We start from the raw sequence: 23,078 nt of genomic DNA on the forward strand, positions 1-23,078 counted from the left end.
CCCACCACTAGTTTCCCGGTCCCATCCTCTAAGGGACTAACGTTCACTTTAGCCACCCTTTTTCTTTTTATATAGCTGTAGAAACTCTTGCTATCTGTTTTTATATTTTTTGCTAGTTTACTTTCATAATCTATCTTCACTTTCTTAATTAATCTTTTAGTTATTGTTTGCTAGCTTTTAAATGCTTCCCAATCTTCTATCTTCCCACTAGATTTGGCTACTTTATATGCCCTTGTTTTCAGTCGGATACTATCCTTAATTACTTTACTAAACCACGGATGGCTGTCTTTTGTTTTACTCCCCTTTTTCCTCAGTGGAATATATTTATCTTGAAAGATGTGAAATATCTCCTTGAATGTAGACCACTGCTCTTGTACCGTCTTACACTTTAATCTGTTTTCCCAGTCCACTTTAGTCAATTCTACTCTCATACCTTCATAGTCTCCTTTATTTAAGCTCAGTATGCTGGTTTGAGATCCAACTCTTTCACCCTCAAACTGAATTTGGAATTCAACCATATTATGGTCATTCATTCCAAGGGGATCCTTTACTGGGACATTTTTTATTAATCCTGTTTCATTACACAGGACCAGATCTAAGATTGCCTGTCCCCTGGTTGGTTCAGTTACATACTGCTCACGGAACCCGTCCCTAATACACTCTATGAACTCTTCCTCAAGGCTGCCATGCCCAATTTGATTAGTCCAGTCAATATGAAAGTTAAAAATTAAAATCCCCCATGATTATAGCTGTTCCCTTATTACAAGCCCCAACTATTTCCTGATTTATACTCCGACCAACAGAGTTGCAACTGTTCGGAGGCCTATAGACTACGCCCACTAGTGACTTTTTCCCCTTCTTATTCAGATCCAATGGTGCACTGGTGAGTTTCAGAGGTAAGAAAATGTTGGGAAAATCATTTTTCATGCATTTACACTTTTCCGTAGGTAACAAGTTTTGAATTGGATGTCTAGTCCCACCACAATGGGAGAACCTCTTTCACCAGTGACAGATCACTTCTGTAACCTCACCTGCAGCTGCCATCTGTTGTAGCCTATGGAGGAAGTCATTGGAGAGCCTGGGTGCAAGAGCTCACCTTTGTACAGTGATTATCAGTGTTTGCTGCACCTCAATGCTGTCAAACACTGAGAAATGAGCTGTCAAAAAAATATTGTGCGTGATCCATTTAAGAAAACCAGCAGATGATGTGTCATCAAATGATGTCATCTGACCGGCTTCTTCTTAATTAGCCGGCAAGCCCACAGGGCGGGCTTAACAAGGTCAATCAAGGGAAAATCATGTCCGTGGGCCGGATGCAGTTGTGGGCGGGACTGGAACCCGGAAACCAGCTGACCTGCTCCCAAGCCGCATCCATTTACAAAATCGCAGCCAGAGTATTTGTTTAATTTCTCTGTCATTTCTTTATTACTCATTATAATTTCTCCTGTTTCAGCCTGTAAGGGACCCACGTTTAAATTCGCTAATCTTTTCCTTTTTACATACATATAGAAGCTTTTACAGTCTGTTTTTATGTCGCTCGCTAGTTTACTCTCATATTCTATTTTCCCTTTATCAATTTCTTTGTCCTCCTATGGTGAATTCTAAAATCCTTCCAATCCTCAGGCTTACTACTCTTTTTGGCAATATTGTAAGCCTCTTCCTTTAATCTAATACTATCTTTAATTTCTCTTGTTAGCCACAGTTGGACCATTTTTACCATGGTGTTTTTATTCCTTAAGGGAATGTATATTCGTTGCGAATTATGAATTATTTCTTTAAATGTTCACCATTGCTTTTCTGCTGTCATACCTTTAAATGTAGTTTTCCAACCTACCTTAGCCAACTCGCCTCTCATCCCTACATAGTTTGCTTTCTTCAGGTTTAGGACACTTGTTTTGGACTTAACTAAGTCACTCTCAAACTCAACGTAAAATTCTATCATATTATGATCACTGCTCCCCAGAGGCTCCTTTACTACAAGGTTATTAATTAACCCTGTCTCATTGCACAGTACTAGATCTAAAATAGCCAATTCCCTCATAGGTTCCTTGACATACTGATCGAGAAAATTATTTTGAATGCATTCCATGAACTCTTCCTCTGCGTTACTTCTGCACATTTGGTTTGCCCAGTCTATATGAAAGTTAAAGTCCCCTATGATTACTGTATTACCTTTGTTACATGCATCTCTAATTTCCTGATTTATACTCTGCCCGACACTCCAACCACTGTTAGAGGGCCTATAGACTACTCCCACTAGTGCTTTCTGCCACTTGCTGTTTGTTAGCTCGACCCAAACTGATTCTACATTTTGTTTTTCTAAGTCAAGACCCTGTCTCTCTACTGTCTTTATTCCCTCCTTTATTATCAGGGCTACCCCTCCTCCTTTTCCATTCTGCCTGTCTCTTCTAAAAGTCAAATATCCTGGAATATTTAGTTCCCAACCTTGGTCACTCTGCAACCACGTCTTTGTAATGACTATTAAATCAAACCCATTTATTTCTATCTGCGCTATTAATTCATCTATTTTGTTGTGAATGCTTCGTGCATTCAGATATAGTACCTTTAGCTTTAACTTTTATCTATTTTCCCCTGATGTCACTTTAGTCATTAATGCCCTATTCCCTTTATTAATAGTTCTGTCCCTTCCTGACCCACTCTGCTTGTCTTTACCCAGATCACTACTCTGCTCTACAGCCTTGACATTTCTCTTACTGCTTTTAAATTTATCCTTTCCTGAATCCTCCCACCACCCCCCCCCTTCATTAGTTTAAAGCCCTGTCTCCCGCCCTAGCTATTCAATTCGCCAGGACACTGGTCCCAGCCCGGTTTAAATGGAGCCCGTCCCCACGGAATAGCTCTCCCTTTCCCCAGTACTGGTACCAGTGCCCCATGAATTGAAACCCCTGCCTCCCACCCCACTCTTTGAGCCACGCATTTAACTTTCCAATCTGTTTGTCCCTATGCCAATTTGCACATGGCTCAGGTAACAATCCAGAGATTATTACCTGTGAGGTTCTGCTTTTTAATTTCGAACCTAGCTCCTCAAACTCTCTCAGCAGAACCTCATTCCTAGTTCTACCTATGTCGTTGGCTCCTACATGAACCACGACAACTGGATCCTCCCCCTCCCACTCCAAGTTCTTCTCCAGCCGTGAGAAGGCATCCTTTACCCTGGAAACGGGCAGGCAACATAACCTTCGGAACTCCCAATTGCGGCTGCAGAGAACAGTGTCTATCCCTCTGACTACACTGTCCCCTACCACTACCACATTCCCTTTCACTGCCCCCCCCACTTGAATGGCCTCCTGTACCACGGTGCCATGATCAGTTTGCTCATCCACCCTGCAGTCCTTGTTCTCATCCCCACAGGTAGCAAGTATCTCATACCTGTTGGTAAAAGCCAAGGGTTGAGGCTCCTCCATCACTACATCCTGGGTCACCATACCTTCCAGACTCGCAGTCACACCCTCCTGTCCCTGACCACTAACCAGACCTGTACCACTACGTAACCTAAGGGATGTGACTGCCTCCTGGAACAAAGTGTCCAGGTAACTCCCCCTCCCTGATGCCCCGCAATGTCTGCACCTCGTACTCCAGCTCAACAACTCTGAGCCAAAGTCCCTCGCGCTGCAGACACTTACCGCAGATGTGGTTGCTCAGGATCTCGCTGGTCTCTACAAACTCCCACATGCTACAGTTACAACATACCACCTGCCCTGCCATGGCTATCTAACCTTTATTTATTTGCTTAGTTAATTAATATTTTTAATCAATTATTTTAGTTTTATTACTTAATTGGTTTATCTCGTTTTAGTTACTAATTTAATAAAGTAACGTTATTGCAATTTACAGACTAAAAAAAAACACTAATACTCACCAACCAATCACCTACCTGCTGTCCTGTGATATCACTTCTCGATTTTTTTTCTCTCTCCTCCGCTCTTTATTCCCCTGGCTCCATCCGTCCCCGACCAGGTCTGCTCTCGCTACTGCTCTCGGTGAGTTTGGGCCTCCTCTCCTCTGCTCTTTATGCCCCTGGCTCCGCTCCATCCCCGACAAGGTCCGCTCTCGCTGCTGCTCTCAACCCGCCTCCCCGACGAAAATTCCGGCTGAAGAGTCTAAATCAGGAAATATAACTTGATTTAAATTATGTACAGAAAGCAAAATAATGATTGAAAAGGAAAGATGGGATTAAGAGAGAGTGGTAAAAGAGACAGAAAAAGTTTTAAAAAAAACATTAAATTTTTTTTAAAATCTCCAACACCAATTAAATTCTGAAGGAATGAGACTCCACACTTGTAAAATTAAATTTTCAGGCCAGAAAGGTTGTTTGGCAGTCATTATCACTTATCATGCCATTAAATACTTACTTATTCCTGAATGTACTAGCTCTAACATTTTCTGACATGGGTAACTCGTGGGTAAGTACCGCAACTTCACGCCATTACAATGATTTCAGTGCCAAATCTATCCGCGAGATCTTTTACAGTGTAGCCTGGGGAGGAGCAGGGTATCTCTGACAGCAGCATTGTATTTCCGCATTTAAATGCGCATGTGCGGACGCTGGAAGTTGCTGTCTGATTTACTGTGTAATAACGGTGAGCACTGTTAGCCTCACCTCAGCGCTCACCGTTCTTATCAGTGCAAAATCTGGGCCATTGTTTTTAACATTCAACACCTTCACTACTTTTATGTAAAGATTGTTCTTTACAAATAAAGCTTGTCAATATTCTTTTTTTAATTAAATGTGTCATACAGTCAATTCCTTTTAAGTGAGGATTCAATTTGTTTTAATGTGTTAATCACTTATGAGGACCATGCAGTGAAATGTTAGTAAAATACTCCTTTTCCTGTTTACTTTTTATTTAATTGTAATAGAAGGATTTCTGAAATACCCAGTGTCATTGCTCTGACCTCCTTCAGTTTGATAAATTCTTAAGTTAAAAGGAGTGATGCAATATATTACGCAGAAGCTGTATATGTAATTTTGCTTGGAAATCTAAACCTTATAATCTGGTCAAAGAGGTATTTACTCAACAAGACTGAGTAGCTAACATTATTCAGTTAACACAAATAGGACAGGTATTGAGGTAAAAAGAATTAGGATTTTTACATTCTTTCATTTTACATAATATCCACTTATTAGGAATTCGCTTAAACTGAGCTAATTGTGCTGGAAATTCTTAATTTATGTGGAGATTTAAATGTACTTTAATTTGTAATTCGAAAAAAAACCTGAAAATTAATTTCCAGTAAGAATTAATTTGTTTTTTTTAAACTAAATTTATTGATTGATAAATTAAAATCCTACAAATATGTTGGATTTTTAAAGTCATGAAATCTAAATCCCATTAAATTAAAGTTTTACAGCAGTAATTTTGCTGCCGCAAATGCAGTCAAGCATTGAGAATAATCATCTCATTTCTTTGCAATACAGATTGAGTACAGTTGAAGCTATTTCATCTCTCTCTACATTCTGAACACTCTGTCCCTGTAAATGGCATGTTCTTACATTAGAATATGCAGATCAATGTCCTGCAATTCCTCCGTACTTCAAAAAGACAGACCTATAAGGAGTCTCTTGTTAATCTTTGGCGCTGGTGGCTATGTAAATAATCCAGGCACCAATCAAAGATCTAACCAGGGCCTCTTAAATGTCTAACTTCTCACTGAACACCTGTTATTGTATATGTTGTACATTGCAAAAATGCATAGAAATGCATCAGTAAATTATGTGTATTTAGCAAAGATTCTTTTTCTGTTCCCTTTTGTTGCTTATTACAGTTTATACCTTTAGTAGATGATTGACTGTTATCAGCATCTGTAATCAGCCCACACAGTATTTTTCATAAGATTACACTGTGGTAATTTTTTGCTGGGTATAGAAGGCAAATGGATGAACATTGGTTGGAATTTGCCAGCTTTATTTATTCAGTGTTGAAATGTTCATTAAAACGTTACTGCAGAATTAGAAGTTAAGACATAAATTTGTTTTGAAAGATTAAATATATGTGTAGGTGATTTATCTTGCATTCATCTTGTTTGCTGCAATATTACAATTACCAGGTGATTTACATATTTTCTTATCAGGCAGTCTGGATTTTTCAGTGCCATGGGTAAGGCAATATCAGATGGAATATAGCAATAAAACATTACTTCTTCACTCTTTTGCATGAAAAGAATTTTGAGAAAATCAGCTACAACTTAATTAACCCTTCAGGGCTATGGGGTAGCATTTTTCTAACTCTGTTAAAATAATATGACACTTTTGAATTGTTTTCATTTTAATCTTCCACTACCATTGATGTCAAATTATTTGCTACATTGTAGATTGAAATAGAAATGAAGGGATAGCTCTTTTTTCTGTCTCTACCTGAAGTGGTGCCAAAGGATTGGCGGATTGTAAATGTTACACCCTTGTTCAAAAAAGGGGAGAAGGATAAGCCTGGCAATTACAGGCCAGTCAGTTCAACATCGGTGGTGGGGAAGCTTTTAGGAACAATAATCTGGGAGAAAATTAACAGCCACTTGGACAAGCATGGACTAATAAAAGAACGCCAGCACAGATTTGTTAAGGGCAAATTGTGTTAGAATAACTTGATTTTTTGATGAGGCAACAGAAAGGGTGGATGAGGGCAGTGCAGTTGATGTTGTGAATATGGACTTTCAAAAGGCATTTGATAAAGTACCACATATTAGGCTTGTTAGCAAAATTAAAGCCCATGGGATAAAAGGGGCAGAAGCAGCATGAATACAAAATTGGCTAAGGGATAGAAATCAGAGAGTTGTGATGATTGGCTGTTTTTCGGACTGGAGAGAGGGATACAGTGGAGTTTCCCAAGGTTCAGTACTAGGACCACTTGGACTTGGGGGATACAGGGCACAGTCTCGAAATTTGCAGATGACACTTGGAAGTGTAGTAAACAGTGAGGAAGATAGTAATAGACGTCAAGAGAACATCGACAGGCTGGTGGAATGGGTGGGCACATGGCAGATGAAATTCAATGTAGAAAAGCGTGAGGTGATGCATTTTGGTAGGTGAGAGGCAATATAAACTAAAGGGTACAATTTTAAAGGGGATGCAAGAAGAGTGAGACCTGGGTGTGCTTGTGCACAAATCTTTGAAGGTGGCAGGACAGGTTAACAAAGCAGTTAATAAAGTATATCGGATCCTGGACTTTATAAATAGAAGCATAGTGTAGGAAAGCCAGGAAGTTATACTAAACCTATATAAAACACTAGTTCGGCCCCAGCTGGAGTATTGTGTCCAGTTCTGAGCATCACACTTTAGGAAGGCTTTGGAGAGGGTACAGAAGATATTTATTAGAATGGTTCCAGGGATGAGGGATTACAGTTACATGGTTAGACTGGAGAAGCTGAGGTTGTTCTCCTTGGAGCAGTGAAGGCTAAGAAGAAATTTGATAGAGATGTTTAAAATCATGAAGAGTTTAGATAGAGTAAATAAAGAGAAACTGTTTCCAATGACTGAAGGTTCAATAACCAGAGGGCACAGATTTAAGGTGATTGGCAAACGAACCAGAGGTGAAATGAGTGATTATGATTTGGAATGCACTGCCTGATAGGGTGGTGGATACAGATTCAATAGCAGCCTTCAAAAGAGAATTGGATAAATACTTGAAGGAGAAAAAATTGCTGGGATATGGGGAAAGAGCGGGGGAATAGGACTAACTGGATTGCTCTTCGAAAGAGCTGGCACAGACTTGATGGGCCAAATGGCCTCTTTCTGTGCTGTACTATTCTATGATTCTGTGGTGTCTATATTCGATAAGGCCTGAAAAAGGGTGTGAGGATCGCGATGCGCAGTCTACCTGCGCCCATTGAAAATGATGCAGACAGCACGTGAAATCATGCTGCCTGCTAATTAACCTGATTGAAGCACTGAGTCCAATGCTGAATGCGCTGCTGTTTAGCTCACTGCTCAGCAGGGGACCCAATTTCGTGGGAAGTGTGATCTCTATTTAAAGGTAGCCTGCAGTGTGAAACACGGTCTGCACTTCTTAAAGGGGAGGTGCCTCATGGTTAGTGTAGCAAAGGAAAGGGTAAGGTACCTATGGCTCAACAAGACAGAGAAAGGGCACCTCGGTTCCCCGACGCAGCACTGGAGGCCTTAGTGCAGGGGGTCAAAAGAAGGAGACAGGTCCTCTACCCGCAGGGGGCCAGGAGGCCCTCCGGGCAGAGTGTAAAAATGCAGTGGGAGCAAATTGCTGAAGTGGTCAGTAACCACCAGTCTTTCCCTGGATCCATTGCCGAAAGAAGTTTAATGACTGCAAATGAGTGATCAAGGACTCCATCTTCAAATGCTATATCCCACCAACTGCACCACTAGCCTCACACACTGCTCAATGCACCACACCTCCATCACTCACCTACCAACAATCTCTAGTAGTCATGACTCAGACCTGTAACAGGCATATGCAAATAAGGGGCCTAACCCCACCACTGCAGGATTGGTGAAGGAAGCTCGAGGAGCATAGTGTAGCTGGAGGCAGTACTCAGCAAGGTGTCTGCTTTTTAAAATGTAATTGTCTCTTCTAGATATATATGTAGACTGTGTGATACCCTAGTGCTGTCTCACGCTGCCAGTTATATTCTGCTACATAAACTTTTCCTGCCATGCCAACTCTTGTCCCTTTTCCCCTTCTCTTGGTTCTTCCCATCACCCAGACTCTGCAAGAGAAGACTTGGAGGGGGACGACCGTCTAGAAGAAGCACTGTCACTTGCTTTATCTCTCCCAAACACCAGCACAGAAATCAACATCCCGGTTGGGATAGATAGTAAGCTAGGGTGATGGTCACAGAGTCATAACGGCACAGAAGGAGGCCATTCAGCCCATTGAGTCCGTGCCGGCTTTCTGTAGAGCAATCCGGTCAGCCCCATTCCCCTGCTCTATCTCCATAGCCCTGCAAGTTTATTTCCCTCAAGTGCCTATCCAGTCTCCCCTTGAAAACATTGAGTGCTTCCGCTTCCACCACTTCCGTCAGCAGCGAGTTCCGGGTCCTCACCACTCGTTGCGTAAGAAAGTTTTTCCTCACATCCCCCCTGTATCTCTTGCCCAAAACCTTAAATCTGTGTCCCCTACTCCTTGTAACATCAACTAGTGGGAACAGCTTTTCCCCATCTAGCCTATCCAAACCCATCATAATCTTGTACACCTCTATCAAATCACCCCTCAACCTCCTTTGCTCTCATGAAAACAAATCCAGCTTCTCCAACCTGTCCTTGTAGCTAAGATCCCCCATCCCCGGAACCATTCTGGTAAATCTCCTCTGCACCTTCTCAAGGGTCTTCACGTCCTTCCTAAAGTGTGGTGACCAGAACTGGTCACAATACTCCAGTTGTGGCCTAACCAGCGCTTTATAAAGGTTCAGCATAACCTCTCTACTTTTGTATTCATACCTCTATTTATGAAGCCCAAGATCCCATATGCTTTGCTAACCACTCTCTTAATATGTCCTGCCACCTTCAGGGACCTATGCACATTAACTCCCAGGTCCCTCTGTCCCTGCACACTCTTTAAAACTGTGCCATTAAGTGTATATTACCTCTCCCTGTTCCTTCTGTCAAAATGCATCACCTCACACTTCTCTGTATTAAATTCCATCTGCCACTTGTCTGTTCATTCTGTTAGCCTTTCTATGTCCTGTTGCAGTCGATTGGTATCATCCTCACTGTTTGCCACACCCCAAGTTTGGTGTCAACAGCAAATTTAGAAATTCTACTCTGTATTCCAATATCCAGGTCATTTATATATATCAAAAAAGCAGTGGCCTCAGCACTGACCCTTGGGGAACACCACTGTCTACCATTCTCCACTCTGAAAACCAGCCATTTACCACAACTCGCTGTTTTCTGTCCTTAAACCAATTCCTTATCCAAGCTGCTACTGACCCACCTATTCCATGAGCCTCAATTTTGTTAACCAGCCATCTATATGGTACTTTGTCAAATGCCTTCCGCCTTCCTAAAATCCATGTAGACAACATCCATTCCATTCCCTTCATCAACCCTCTCTGTTACTTCATCAAAAAATTCAATTAGATTAGTCAAACACGATCTGCCTTTTACAAATCCGTGTTGGCGCTCCTTAATTAGCTTAAACCTCTCCAAGTGCCCGTTAATTTTTTCCCTGATTATTGTTTCTAAAACTTTATCCTCCACTGATGTTAAACTGACCGGCCTGTAGTTACTAGGATTGTCCTTACACCCTTTCTTGAACAATGGTGTCACATTTGCCACTTTCTAATCCTTAGACACCTCCCCCGCATCTAGGGAAGATTGGAAAATTATGGCAAGCCCTTCTGCTATCTCCTCTCCCAATTCCCTTAGCAACCTGAGATGCAAACCATCTGGACCAGGCGACTTATCCATTCTAAGCATACCCAGCCTTTCTAGTACATCCTGTCTATCAATTTTCACCCCTTCCATTGCTTCTTCCTTTTCCACTTCTACCAATATTTTGTCAGCATCCACCTTCTCAGTGAACACCGATACAAAGTACTCATTGAGTATTCTAGCCTTGCCCTGTGCCTCTAAGCATATATCACCTTCTTTGTCCCTAATAGGCCCCACCCTGCCTCTTACAACCCGCTTACTGTTTACATGCTGGTAGAAGATTTTTGGATTCACTTTTATGTTAACTGCCATTCTACTCTGATTGCACAGGGGGATTCACACATCACAAGTGAGCAGGAGCGGGAGTTAGTAGAAATGGAAGCATGGGACAGAGCTTGCCAGAGGGCAGGCATGGGTCCTAGCTGTGGAGGATAGAGATGCAGACTTTCGAGGCCCAGTCTACAAAAGGAAACTCCATTATATGCACCAGAAAGTACTGGTGGTATTAGACAGCTTGCCTACGAGTTGCCACAGCATGAGAGTATGGAGGAGTAGAATTCTAGCATATGCAGCATTCTGGCCAGTGCTATCAGCAGTGTGTAGTCTGCTGTGGAGTGTCTAGTTACCTCTATGGAGGCTGCAGCCAGAACCTCTGCACAGGAGGCTGTGTTACCACTTGTTGCAATGTTGATCAAAGCTCAGACAGATGGCACTCAGGCTCTAGTTTCCAGTGTCTGCCAGCTTCAAAAGCCTGGTGGAATTCGTGGATATGGGCTTGAAAAGTGTCTCTGATTTCTTACAGTCTGCTCTCCCGCAGATCAGTGGTAGTGATGAGCCCCAGCCCCATGGGTGCATGGGAGTGGCGCATGTTTTCCTCTCTGAGGATGACAACACATCTGATCCCTCACCACCATAGTGCATGAAGGCTAACTGGCCCAGACCACTCTGACACAGCCAAGATGTTGAAGTCTGCAGCTGGCTTCAAGGCCCAGAGCTCCTCGAGGTTACTGACCAAGAACATCTCAAGGGCATTCATCTGAGCATTGGCAGCCTTCCACCACCCATGCTCATGCCACTGAGGAACCACCTCGTAAAAGCAGAATAGGTAGAAAATCCATTAAGGAAAGTATTATGGGGTATCATTTGAGTTATAACATTGTGTAATGGCAATTTTAACCATTTTTTAAAAAGTCACATTTAACCAAGTTGCAAGTTTCTGAACTGTGGGTTTTGATAAATTATTGAACCAGCAAAGACAGGCGGCATCTGTGTAAATGGTGGTCAGTGTCTGAAGGATGTTTTTTGCAATGTAGATGCACTTTATAATTTAGTTTTGCAGACTGTTAATGTGGGGTTTAGGTGAAGGGGTTGTTTTAAGTCTCGTTTCAGTAGAATTGTTGCTCAGTGAGCTGCTGCTGTTGGGCCCTGGCTGCTGGCTACAAAGGTCTTCTGCAGCTTCTTCTCCATCCTCAGCCCCTCGTTTGTCTGACAATGTTTCCTCCTGTCAAGGCATCTAAAATGTAATTTGAGAATGACAGTTGTTAGCTCCAGGACTGCCCTAGTGCTACCATGGCTCTGATTGTACCATCGTTCACCTGGGGTGTGAGGATTCCGTACAGCTGTCATTATCCATGTCAGCAATAGCCATCCTGTGACCTGCTCTTCTTCCTCAAACAGTGGGGAGATATTGGTCTGTCCCAGAATAAAAGCATCATGGCTACTCCCTGGAAGTGGACACACACCAGCATTATTTTTAGCCAGTGATCACAGACCAACTGAACTTTAAGGGAATGATATCCTCTCTTATTGAGAAATGGTCCAGGCTCATGTGTAACTGCCCTTATGAACACGCATGCAGTCAATTGTTACCTGTTGTCTCTTGCTTGTCTTTCTTTTGTCTCTTACGCATTGAATCACAGAGTAATACATTATTTCCCGTTACTTATCAAATATATTGGGCCAGAAATTCGGGTCCCCACGGGTGAGTACACGCTGTGTACTCATGCGTAGGGCCAACGAAAGTGCCGGTTTCGTGCATGCACTGCGCATGCGCTGGAAACCGGAACTTCCGTTCCCTTGAAGGAAGGGATTCACAGATCAAAAGCGTGCGCCAGAGAGGCAGCGCATATGCCTGGAACTTCTGATTTTTTCTACAGGTTTCTCCGGGAGGGTAAGTCTCTAGCAGCTGCGCATGAAAAAAGCAGTTGCAAGGCCTGCTTTTAACAAGGTAAGAGGTTAATTAAGTAAAATTAAAAAAAAATTTCCACAGGTTTATCATTTTAAAATACTTTAAAGAAACGTAAGTTTATTTTTAGCCCCATTAAAAACTTTAATTTTTTTCAAATATTTAAATTTTTGTTTAAAATAGTTAATTTATGTAATTTATAGTTATTTTAAAAATGTGATTTAAAAAAAAAAATTATTTGAAGTTTTACTTAGGTTTTGGGGCCGATCTCTATTCATAGATTTGACAGGTCTTCTTGTCAAATCCATGAATAGAGATTCCCTACTCCGATTGGCTCCCCAAGGCCCACATGATCCAGGGGACGCTGCGAGCTAACTTCACTGCTGGAATACGCAAGCACTGCATACCGGCAGCTGGAGGAGGCCCAGGATCGGAATCCCACGCGGCCCCACAGCACAACGGCAGGCACGCTATGTAAGTGCAGATCGGGGGCTTGCACCCGCAGGAAGCCTCCGACCCGAATTTCTGGCCCATTCTATTTCATGGAATTCAGAATCAGTCATCAAACTCACTTTTGGCCGATTTCATATGAAATGCACATCCACGTCTTTCTGGTTAGCTTTTATTGATTGAAATGCATCAGTTACATTAATTAAACAGTAATACTGACATTTTATTATATGAAGGAAATCATTGTGCTTGGTGGGATTAGACATTTGGATGCCTTTTACGAAGAGCGTCCCAAATGAATTTAAGTGTGAATTTTGTGCATTTGTTTGAAGAGTAAAATAATGAATACGTCAGTAACAAATTGTGTAAGATGCATGAGTAGTTCAGAACAATTTCCAATTGGTGCAATGGTATAGGTTCTAAAACAACTTGATTACATTTTTCAGATGAATGGCATTTTCCTGACCACTCAGAGGACAGTTTCCAGTTCATTTCCCCTCAACATTCAACACCCTACCTGGAGCATTCCAGAAACAATTCACATTTACAACTAAACAAGAGCAAGAAAGAAAATGAAAGTGGTTCAGCATCTTTAAGTGAAGATGATGAAAAGGAAGATGAATTAAAATTAAAGGACATATTTACATATTCATCACAACCAAGGTCAGCTCCTCGTGGAAAGGTACAGAGCAGCTCATCGCAAGGCTTCATGTGGACAGTGGATGTGAAGGATGAAGAAGAACAGGAAAATACAGATAAGAGAGAAGCTCAACTGGAGGATGATTTCCATGGAAATTATAGCAGCGAGGAGGTAAGCTCTATCTGAAGCAGTAAGCAGCCCTGTCTGCAACCTATTTGCTCTAGCCTACAAATATACAGTAATGGGTGGCTAACGTGAAGGAGTGGGGGTTATGTACAAGATGAAAGATGCCAACGTGTGTACAAAAACATAGTACATCAAAAGGTGAAGTGATATTTGTTGTGAGGGCAAATCTTGAGCAGCTTATTCATGTCATCTAAACAACGAGGTACCTTTAAATGTGATCCTAAAGATGTTCTTAGCTATGTTAATTATTGTGAAGAAAATACTTCAAGAAAATTGGAGGTAGCAGAGATTCCTTGTAAGTTTCTCAGCAAAATAGACAAATGAGCCCATAAGTATAGTCTGAGTATGCCAATAATGCAAAGGTGAATTGATATTGTGCCACTTTGCTCACGCTGCAGTAGCATTACCTTTTTATTTGGCTGATAAGGGAAATAATATGCCATTTATATATTGTAAGATAGTTACACAAAGAGCAATTGAGACTAGATTGTAACTTGTGAGAATAAAACTCCATATTTTCTTTAATCCATTGATTTAAAAAAATACTTGGGTGAATGTGCTGTTTAGTACTGGCATATATGACATTAACAAATCATGGTTATAAATCAAATGTTTTTGATTACATTAAAAGGTTGCTTTTATTTCCAGGATTTTTTTTTACCTCAAAGATTATTTTTACTTCCGCAAATCAAGGGTATTCATTGGATAACAGTGAAATATAAATGTATTCCACAAGGAGGTCCCACAGATACTGGTCCTGTCCAACAGGTACGATGTACTTGCTACCTGTGAGGACAAGGAGAAAGACTGCAGGGAGGATAGACTCTAGATTAAAAAGCAGGACCTCAAGGGTGATGATCTCTGGGTTATTGCCCAAGCCATGTGCAAATTGGCATAGAAGCAGACAGATCAGGAGAATTAACACGTGGCTAAAGGGCTGGTGTGGGAAAGAGGGGTTCCTTTTCATGGGACACTGGCACCAGTTCTGGGACAGGAAGGAGCTGTACCAATGGGACGGGCTCTATCTGAACAGGGATGGAACCTGCGTCCCAGTGGAAAAGGTAAATAGAGAGGTGGCAAAGGCTTTAAACTAGTAAGAAGTGGGGAGGGATCTACAAGAAACGTAAGCAGCCTAAATATAAACAAAGCAGGAAAAGTGAGTATAGGAAAGAATAAACTAAGGGAGAACATTGACGGCAAGGGATCAAATAGAGTTATAGAACAGGAGTCTAAAAAGATGGTTAAGCATAAAGTGAGAGGAAATCCTATTAAAAATGAGTTAAACTGCCTGTACAGCAATGCACACAGTGTCTGAAATAAAACAGGGGAGCTGGAGGCAATCATGCGTTGGGAGGAACCAGACATAGTAAGGATTACTGAGACATGGCTACAGAAAAATCAGGACTGGGAATTAAACATTGCGGGGTATAACATATTTAGAAAAGATAGAGCGGGATAAAGGGGAGGTGGAGCAGCTGTACTTATTAAGGATAACATAATGGGAGTAGAAAAAAGGGATGTAGGTATCAGCAAGACAAAAATAGATTCCGTATGGATAGAGATAAAATATAATAAAGGATCAATCACACTAATAGGCGTAGTCTACAGACCACCTAATAGTGGAAGGGAGGTGGAGAAAGAACTATACAGACAAATTAGAGAAATGAGTAAAAAAAACATAGAATAATCATGGGGGATTTCAACTACTCCGATATTAATTGGACAGAAGAGGTAGGTAAAGGAGATAAGGGAATGGAGTTCCTACAATGTCTACAGGAACATAAGAATATAAGAAATAGGAGCAGGAGTAGGCCATTCGGCCCCACGAGCCTGTCCCACCATTCAATATGATCATGGCTGATCTGATCTTGGCCTCAACGCCACTTTGCCGCCTGCTCCCCATAACCTTTGACTCCCCTGTAGCTCAAATATATGTCTATCTTCATTTCTAAGGACTCCTTTCTAACCTAATATGTAAAAAGCCCAACAAAGGAGGATTCGCTATTAGATCTAGTTATGGGGAATGAGCCAGAGCAGATAAGACAAGTAAAAGTAGAGGAACATATAGGCAATAGCGACCATAATATAATATGCTTTAAGATGACAATAGAGAAGGACATAAAAATGACAAAAAACAAGTTAATAGATTGGAGAAAATCTGATTTTGAGGGGCTAAGAATAGAACTTGGGAAGATAAAATGGGCAACAATATTGGCAAACAATGATGTAGAACGACAATGGGAAACATTTAAAACGGTGTTCAATAGAATGCAGGAAAAATATATTCCGCTAAAAGGAAAGAACAAACTAAACACTAATGAGACTCCATGGATGAATAAAGACATAAAGAAACAACTGAGGGTAAGGAAAGAGGCATACATTAAGTACATAGACAGCAGAGGAGTGCATGATAAGAGAGAATTAGGAGATAAGTCAAAAAAACAATTAGGAAGGTAAAGAGGAACTATGAAATTAAATTATCAAGGAACATAAAACAAAATAGTAAAATATTTTACAGGCACATCAGTTAAAAAAAAAGGAAGGTTGGGATGGGAATAGGGCTATTAAGGGATGGACAGGGCAAAACCACAGGTAATGATAGGGAGATGGCAAAATTATTAAATCATTATTTCGCTTCGGTATTTACCAGGGAGATAGAACAGGTAGACATGACATTGGATGATGAGATGAGTAATGAGATAAGTGCATTTAAAATTAAAAAAGGGGATATATTAAATAAACTAATCAAACTCAAAGAGGATAAAACCCCTGGTCCGGATGGATTGCATACACGCACTTTAAAAGAATCTAGGGAAGAGATAGCAGAGGCATTACTACACATATTTAATAATTCATTAGAAAAAGATGTAGTGCCAGAGGACTGGTGGATAGCTAACGTAATACCTATATTTAAGAAGAGGGAGAGAACATGTCCAGGGAATTATAGACCAGTCAGCTTAACATCGGTGGTAGGAAAAATAGTGGAATCCCTACTAAAGGAGAAAAGAGAAGAACATCTAAAAATGAAAAGTATAATAATGAATAGTCAGCATGGATTTCAAAAGGGAAAATCTTGCTTGACCAACCTTATTGAATTTTTTGAAGAGGTAACAGGGAGAGTAGACAATGGTAATGCAGTAGATATAATTTATATAGATTTTCAAAAGGCTTTTGATAAGGTACCCCATAATAGACTAATGAATAAGGTCAGAGAATGCGGAGTCAGGGGACAAGTAGTAGAATGGATTGCTAGCTGGCTTCAAGACAAAAAGCAGAGAGTGGGAGTAAAGGGTAGCTATTCACAGTGGCAGAAGGTGGGTAGTGGTGTTCCACAAGGATTAGTGCTGGGACCACTGCTGTTCACAATCTACATTAACGATTTAGACTTTGGAATCAAAAACACAATTTCTAAATTTGCGGATGATACAAAATTGGGCGGAATAGTCAATGCTGAGGAGGACAGCAACAAATTACAGGAGGACATTAATAAACTTGCAGAATGGGCAAATAATTGGCAAATGAAGTTCAACACAGACAAATGTGAGGTATTACATTTTGGTAGGAAGAATAGAGAGGTCACTTATCACTTGGAGGGTGCGAGTCTAGGTGGGGTAGAGGAACAAAGTGATCTCGGAGTAGAAATACACAAATCACTATAAAAGTTGCGCCACAGGTTAGCAAGGTCATTAAAAATGCAAACCAAGCATTGGGGTTTATTTCTAGAGGGATAGAATTGAAAAGTAGGGAGGTTATGCTAAACCTGTATTGAATCTTGGTTAGACCACACTTAGAGTACTGCGTACAGTTCTGGTCACCATATTATAAAAAGGATAGAGAGGCATTGGAGAGGGTGCAGAGAAGATTTACAAGGATGATACCAGAAATGCGAGGGTATACATATTGGGAAAGGATGCTGGGTCTCTTCTCTTGAAAATAGAAGGCTGAGGCGTGACTTAATAGAGGTCTATAAAATTATGAAAGGTTTTGATAGAGTGGATACAGAGAGAATGTTTCCACTTCTGGGGAAGAGCATAACTGGAGGCCATCAATATAAGATAGCCACCAAGAAATCCAATAGGGAATTCAGAAGAAACTTCTTTACCCAAAGAGTGGTGAGAATGTGGAACTCGCTACCACAGGGAGTGGTTGAAGCGAATAGTATAGATTCATTTAAGGGGAGGCTGGACAAACCTATGAGGGAGAAGGGAATAGAGGGTTATGCTGATAGATTTAAATGAGGAAAGACTGGAGGAGGCTCAAGTGGAGCATAAACACCGGCATGGACTGGTTGGGCCGAATGGCCTGTTTCTGTGCCGTATATCCTATGTAATCCTCTGTAAGACCTAATAACTCAATGCACTGCCCTTCCCTTCTCAATTCAGATGCCATTAAACTGTTTTGATTATCAGCCAGATAATTCTCAAAGAATATATAGTTCTAGATTCAATACATATATTCAACTAGGTAAGCTGCTATCACATCAAGCTAAATTGGAAAATTAGACACAAAATTAGACCAATTAAAATATATTTTTAAAAGATGATAAATTTACACGCAAAGAAAATCCTTTAAAACAAATTGTGTAACAAATGGGAAATATAAGGATGATTTAACCAAAGTATTAAAGAAATTAAAGTCCAAGGTATGCGATAAATAAAGCTAGTAATGAAGACTGAAAAAATAAAAAATGTAAATTACTGAGTGAATTAAAACAAAATCGCAGCATAAAGAATAGTGCAAATAAAAAAGGTACAGAATTTATGGGTGGTTGTCTGAGTAATGAGGTTGTAATTTAATCATGAGGTTCATACTCACTCTCATGGTTTATGCATGCCAACTGAATCCTGAGATTAAATTGCAGCCTTTTACTCAGAATTTATCATCCATTATTTTTGTAATGTGTCTTATAGTCTCAATAGAATGGAAATAGTACTAATGAGGGTTAAAAGTAGTGCACAAATGACATTGATTGAAGAGTGCAAGAGGCAATTGTGGTATCACTGTCAAATAATGTCATGTGATTCACGGGAAGCTATAATAAGGTTTCCTTTGCAGTTTTGTATACATTACATATAGAATTATGATGGACAGATTAAATTAATCCAGGGAGTTAGATGATATTGTAAGTTACAAAAGAGAAGCTTGAGTAGTTTGTGAACATTCTTTGAACACAGTTTAAATTACAGCCTTATTATATTCACTTCCTACCATCTATAATTTTTTAAAAGTATTTTTAATGGTCTTCGTAAAATGGAATAATAGTAATGGCATTTAGTTCAGTGCCGAAGTTACATAGAGTCTGAGGCTCCTGTGCTATTTTCATTTCAGAATAAAGCTGTCACTTAATTCAGAGGCAAGTATACTATGGGTGTTATTTCCCAGTCAAGTAAACTGCTGAGATAATTAAAGGAAAAGGTAAATGGTCTGCTGTATCCATGTTTTTTCACTCACTTGGCCCTCATTCAGTATCCAGAATGGAAAGTGATAGTGATTAGTATTATTTCCTAGGGTGGCAGCTTCTATAGATGTTCTGTCAAAAATTGTTTGTGGTATGTTCTGAAATGGTGTTGTTTGTGGTTACCGGGATGAAGAGATGATCTGATGACAAGAGAGGGTTTTACACTGTGAGTAGTAATTGATCCAAAGAAGTTATGAGAGGCTTCCACTGTCAGTGAAAGTTGTCAAGGTGCAAAGAAAATAACTGGCAGCTGATGTGTTACAAATAGGGCTGGCAAGCGATTAAAAACATTAATTAACCTTGCGATTAAAAATGTTATTCTTTGTTAATTTTGGTTTTAATCACATATTTAATTAATCATTCATCTCATTCAATTTTGTGTTATTACTGATGCTATTATTATTAGTATTATCATCATCCAAAGATCAACCCAGATTAAAAACTAAGCTGCTGAGATGTTTAGTTTATAAGAATCAAGCGAGACAAAACAAACACTGGTGTTAAGCCACTATAATCCAGAAAATGACATTAACCCTTGTAGTGTCAAACCTGATGTTCAGTATAGAGCGATGAGTGTCACTCTTGAAAGTGCAGCCTAGAAACATAACTAACAGGATCATTTTGTACCCTGATGCTTAAATCCTGAGGGTCAGCTCTCTTAGAGATCCAAGCATTAGGAATTCCATGTGGACTGCAATAGACAGTAAAAGAAAAACATATGAGCAAACAAAATAAAATGTATCTTGAAATAAACTACAGTGGATTCACACCACTTGAGGTTCCTGAGATGGGCTTGGTCGTTTAATGGGACTATAATTTTTGGTACTTTTTCAGTGTTTCTATTCAGTTTCCTTGCCTTCCTCTGAGCTCCATTCGATCGCCTGTTTATTGACAGGCTCGTGTGAATTTTCACATTGCTTTAATATTTGCGCACCCAGCACTATTTTGTATATGGATATAAAACCACGGGGGACCCTGACCTAGTCTCCCTATCTTCCTTATTGTTATTGCATCCCGTGTGAAATTAAAGGTACAGTGTCAAAATTTGCAGATAATACCAAATTAGGGGTATAGCTCATAATGTGGAGACCAAAATACAGGAAGACGTAAACAGGGTGGATAAATGGCAACTGAAATTCAATATAGCGGCATGTGAGGTAGTTTATTTTGGTTGGAGGGATAAGGAGGCCACTTATTCTTTGGATGATAAGAAACTAAATGGAATAGAGAAGCAAAGATATCTGGGAATACAGATACATATATCACCAAAAGTAATTAGACATATTGATAAAGCTATAAAAAGTACAAAAAATAGTACTGGGGTTTATTTCCAGAGGAATAGAATATAAAAGCAGCGAGGTCATATTAAATTTATATAGAACCTTGATTGGACCACTCCTGGAATAACATGCAGTTCTGATTTCCATACTAGAAAAAGGATATTGAAGCACTGGAGAAAGTACACAAAAGATTTATAAGGATGTTACCAGAATTGAGAGAATGCATCTGTCAGGAAAGATTGAGCAAGTTGGGGCTCTTTTTATTTGAAACTAGAAGATGAAAAGGAGACCTGATTGAAGTCTTTAAAATTATGAAGGGATTCAAATGGGTGGAGAAACTGTTTACACTTGTGGGTGAGCCCAGAATAGAGGGGCATAAATATAAGATAGCCACTAACAGATCAAATAAATAATTTAGGAGGAATTTCTTTACACAGAAAATGGTAAGCATGTAGAACCTACTGCCACATGGAGTGGTTGAAGCAAATAGCATTGGTGCATTTAAGGAGGAGGGTTGATGCATGACATGAGGGAGAAGGGAATAGAGGGATATGGGGACAGGGTAGGAAGAGGTAATTAGAGTGGGAGGAGGCATTATTCACTCTGCACCACAAGTTCCTGGGACTTTTGCGCTGCACTGCCAATACATTTGCAGAAACCGCAAAAAATTGATTATCAAAGGTCTGCTCTCACTCAAGTCAATGGTGATCACCCATTTGCTGGATTTACACAAGTTTTATCATCGCAGCCACTTAGACTGAAAAACAATGGTGCAGGTGGGTTCTTGATCACCTGGCATCGATGTTATTTATGGGTCTCACATGATTCTCAGCCTTGGAGGACCATAAAAGAACCATTACAGCTGTGGTGCTTCATCTCTGCAGTCTGGAATTGATGTCTGATTCATTTCTCAGCTTTTCTATTACTAAGATCATCAGCTTTCCCATCCAAAGTCCTGAGAAGGCAATATTTTTAGGACATCCACTCCTTTCAATGTGTTCAAAAAGTCAAAGGGTTGCAATGGCCTTTCCGCTAGACATTTCCATATTCTACATCATCAGAGACTTGGTGTGTGAGGCACCACGGTCGGAGACTGCACTGAACTCCTACAGTATCTGACAGCAAATTTTAACTAAAGTGAACTGTTTTAAGTGATTCAAACAAGACAGATAAATCATCTTGACACTTGCTGCCCACTGCCAAACCACACTCTGAGCAATGGAATCTGTTCTGATCTTTTATAGTGGAATGTGATTGGAATGCTTCTGAGGTCCCTGATTCACCAATAAGCTCACTGTGGCATATTCAAGTTACTTTTCCAGGACGTTTTGATGCAAGTTCACAACGGGAAGATTAAAAATGTAATTTACAGCATTCCAGGAAATTCTGGGCCATTATCAGCAATAGCTGTAGCACCTATCCTATATCTCTGAGGAACCAGCCATTCATTCTTTTATTCTTTGTTGTCCTGTGTCTACAAAGTTTATTTGCCTCAGAATTAAAATATCATGTGCACCCCCATGGAAGTGTGCATCGATGTGTGTTATTTTCTGACAGTGGTCATATACCATTTGTGCTTTGAAGGAATAATTGCCCTTCTATTTAGTTATAAGATAGAGTTGATAGTGGGCTCTTGAATGGCTACATACGTACAGAGAATGATGCTCTGTACTTTGAAAAAGACATCAATAGGCAAAGATTTTGGTTCCTCCTGCTGGACACTGATTAAGTGTATGTGAGGCGGTTTGTAGGATGGCAAACTGGCTGACTTCTGTCATAGCTGTTATGCGTGTGGTATAACAGTTAAAGGCATTAATGACCTTCATGGCCACTTGTAGTGCAGTATGGATGTTTGATTAGCCCTGCAGGTCTTCACAGGCCAGTTGGCACACCTGAGTCGTGGGGCTAGATTTTATCAATGGGGACGTGTTGGGGCGGGACTGCTGCTTGTTGGGTTTCAGTCCCGCCTCCAACGACGTCCGGCCAACCCATGCTATTTTCCCTTGATTGACCTTGTACAGGCTTAGCCGGCCAATTAAGGGAAAGCCGGAGACAGAGGACGTCAGCGTATGACGTTTCATCTGTCAAAAATTTTGAGAAGCTGTCAAACACTGACAATCTCTGTTCTTTGGTGAGTCCTTGTACTCAAGACTCACCAAACCTCTTTCCTGAGCAGAAATCAGATGGCTGTTGCATCGGAGAATGCAGCAGCCATTCTGTCATCTCTGCCGTTGAGATGAGGAGCCTCCGGATCCCCAAAGGTTGAAGCCTGCAGGAAGAAGCAAAGGTAAGTAAACTTTTTCTAACACTTTACACTCACCTTCCATACTTACCTCTCCACACTTGCACCCATCACTCACCTCCACAGCGGACTTTTCGACCCCTTTGACCCCCGCAGACCCACTGCTTGCCTCGCTGACCCTGGTGAGGTTCGCAGTCGTCGGGAAGCCAGCACTTGTGTGGGTAAAATGGGGATAAGCCTCTTAATGCCTGTTAACAGGCAGTTAATTGGCTGTAATCCC

The 23,078-nt window shown here is 40.6% G+C and overlaps 1 protein-coding gene across 1 annotated transcript in view; it reads left to right on the top strand.

Annotated features, from left to right (window-relative positions):
- The window catches only part of cfap20dc (CFAP20 domain containing), a 721,404-nt gene that overhangs the window by 420,353 nt on the left and 277,973 nt on the right, over positions 1-23,078 (top strand). Inside the window, exon 11 of the mRNA XM_086001537.1 lies at positions 13,439-13,803. Within this exon, the coding sequence (XP_085857663.1) occupies positions 13,439-13,803 (365 nt within the window). The remainder of the gene's footprint in view (positions 1-13,438; positions 13,804-23,078) is intronic.

Source organism: Somniosus microcephalus, chromosome 11, assembly GCF_052327205.1.
Source record: "Somniosus microcephalus isolate GS21.2 chromosome 11, FLI_Smic_1.0, whole genome shotgun sequence".
Lineage (NCBI taxonomy): Eukaryota > Metazoa > Chordata > Chondrichthyes > Squaliformes > Somniosidae > Somniosus > Somniosus microcephalus.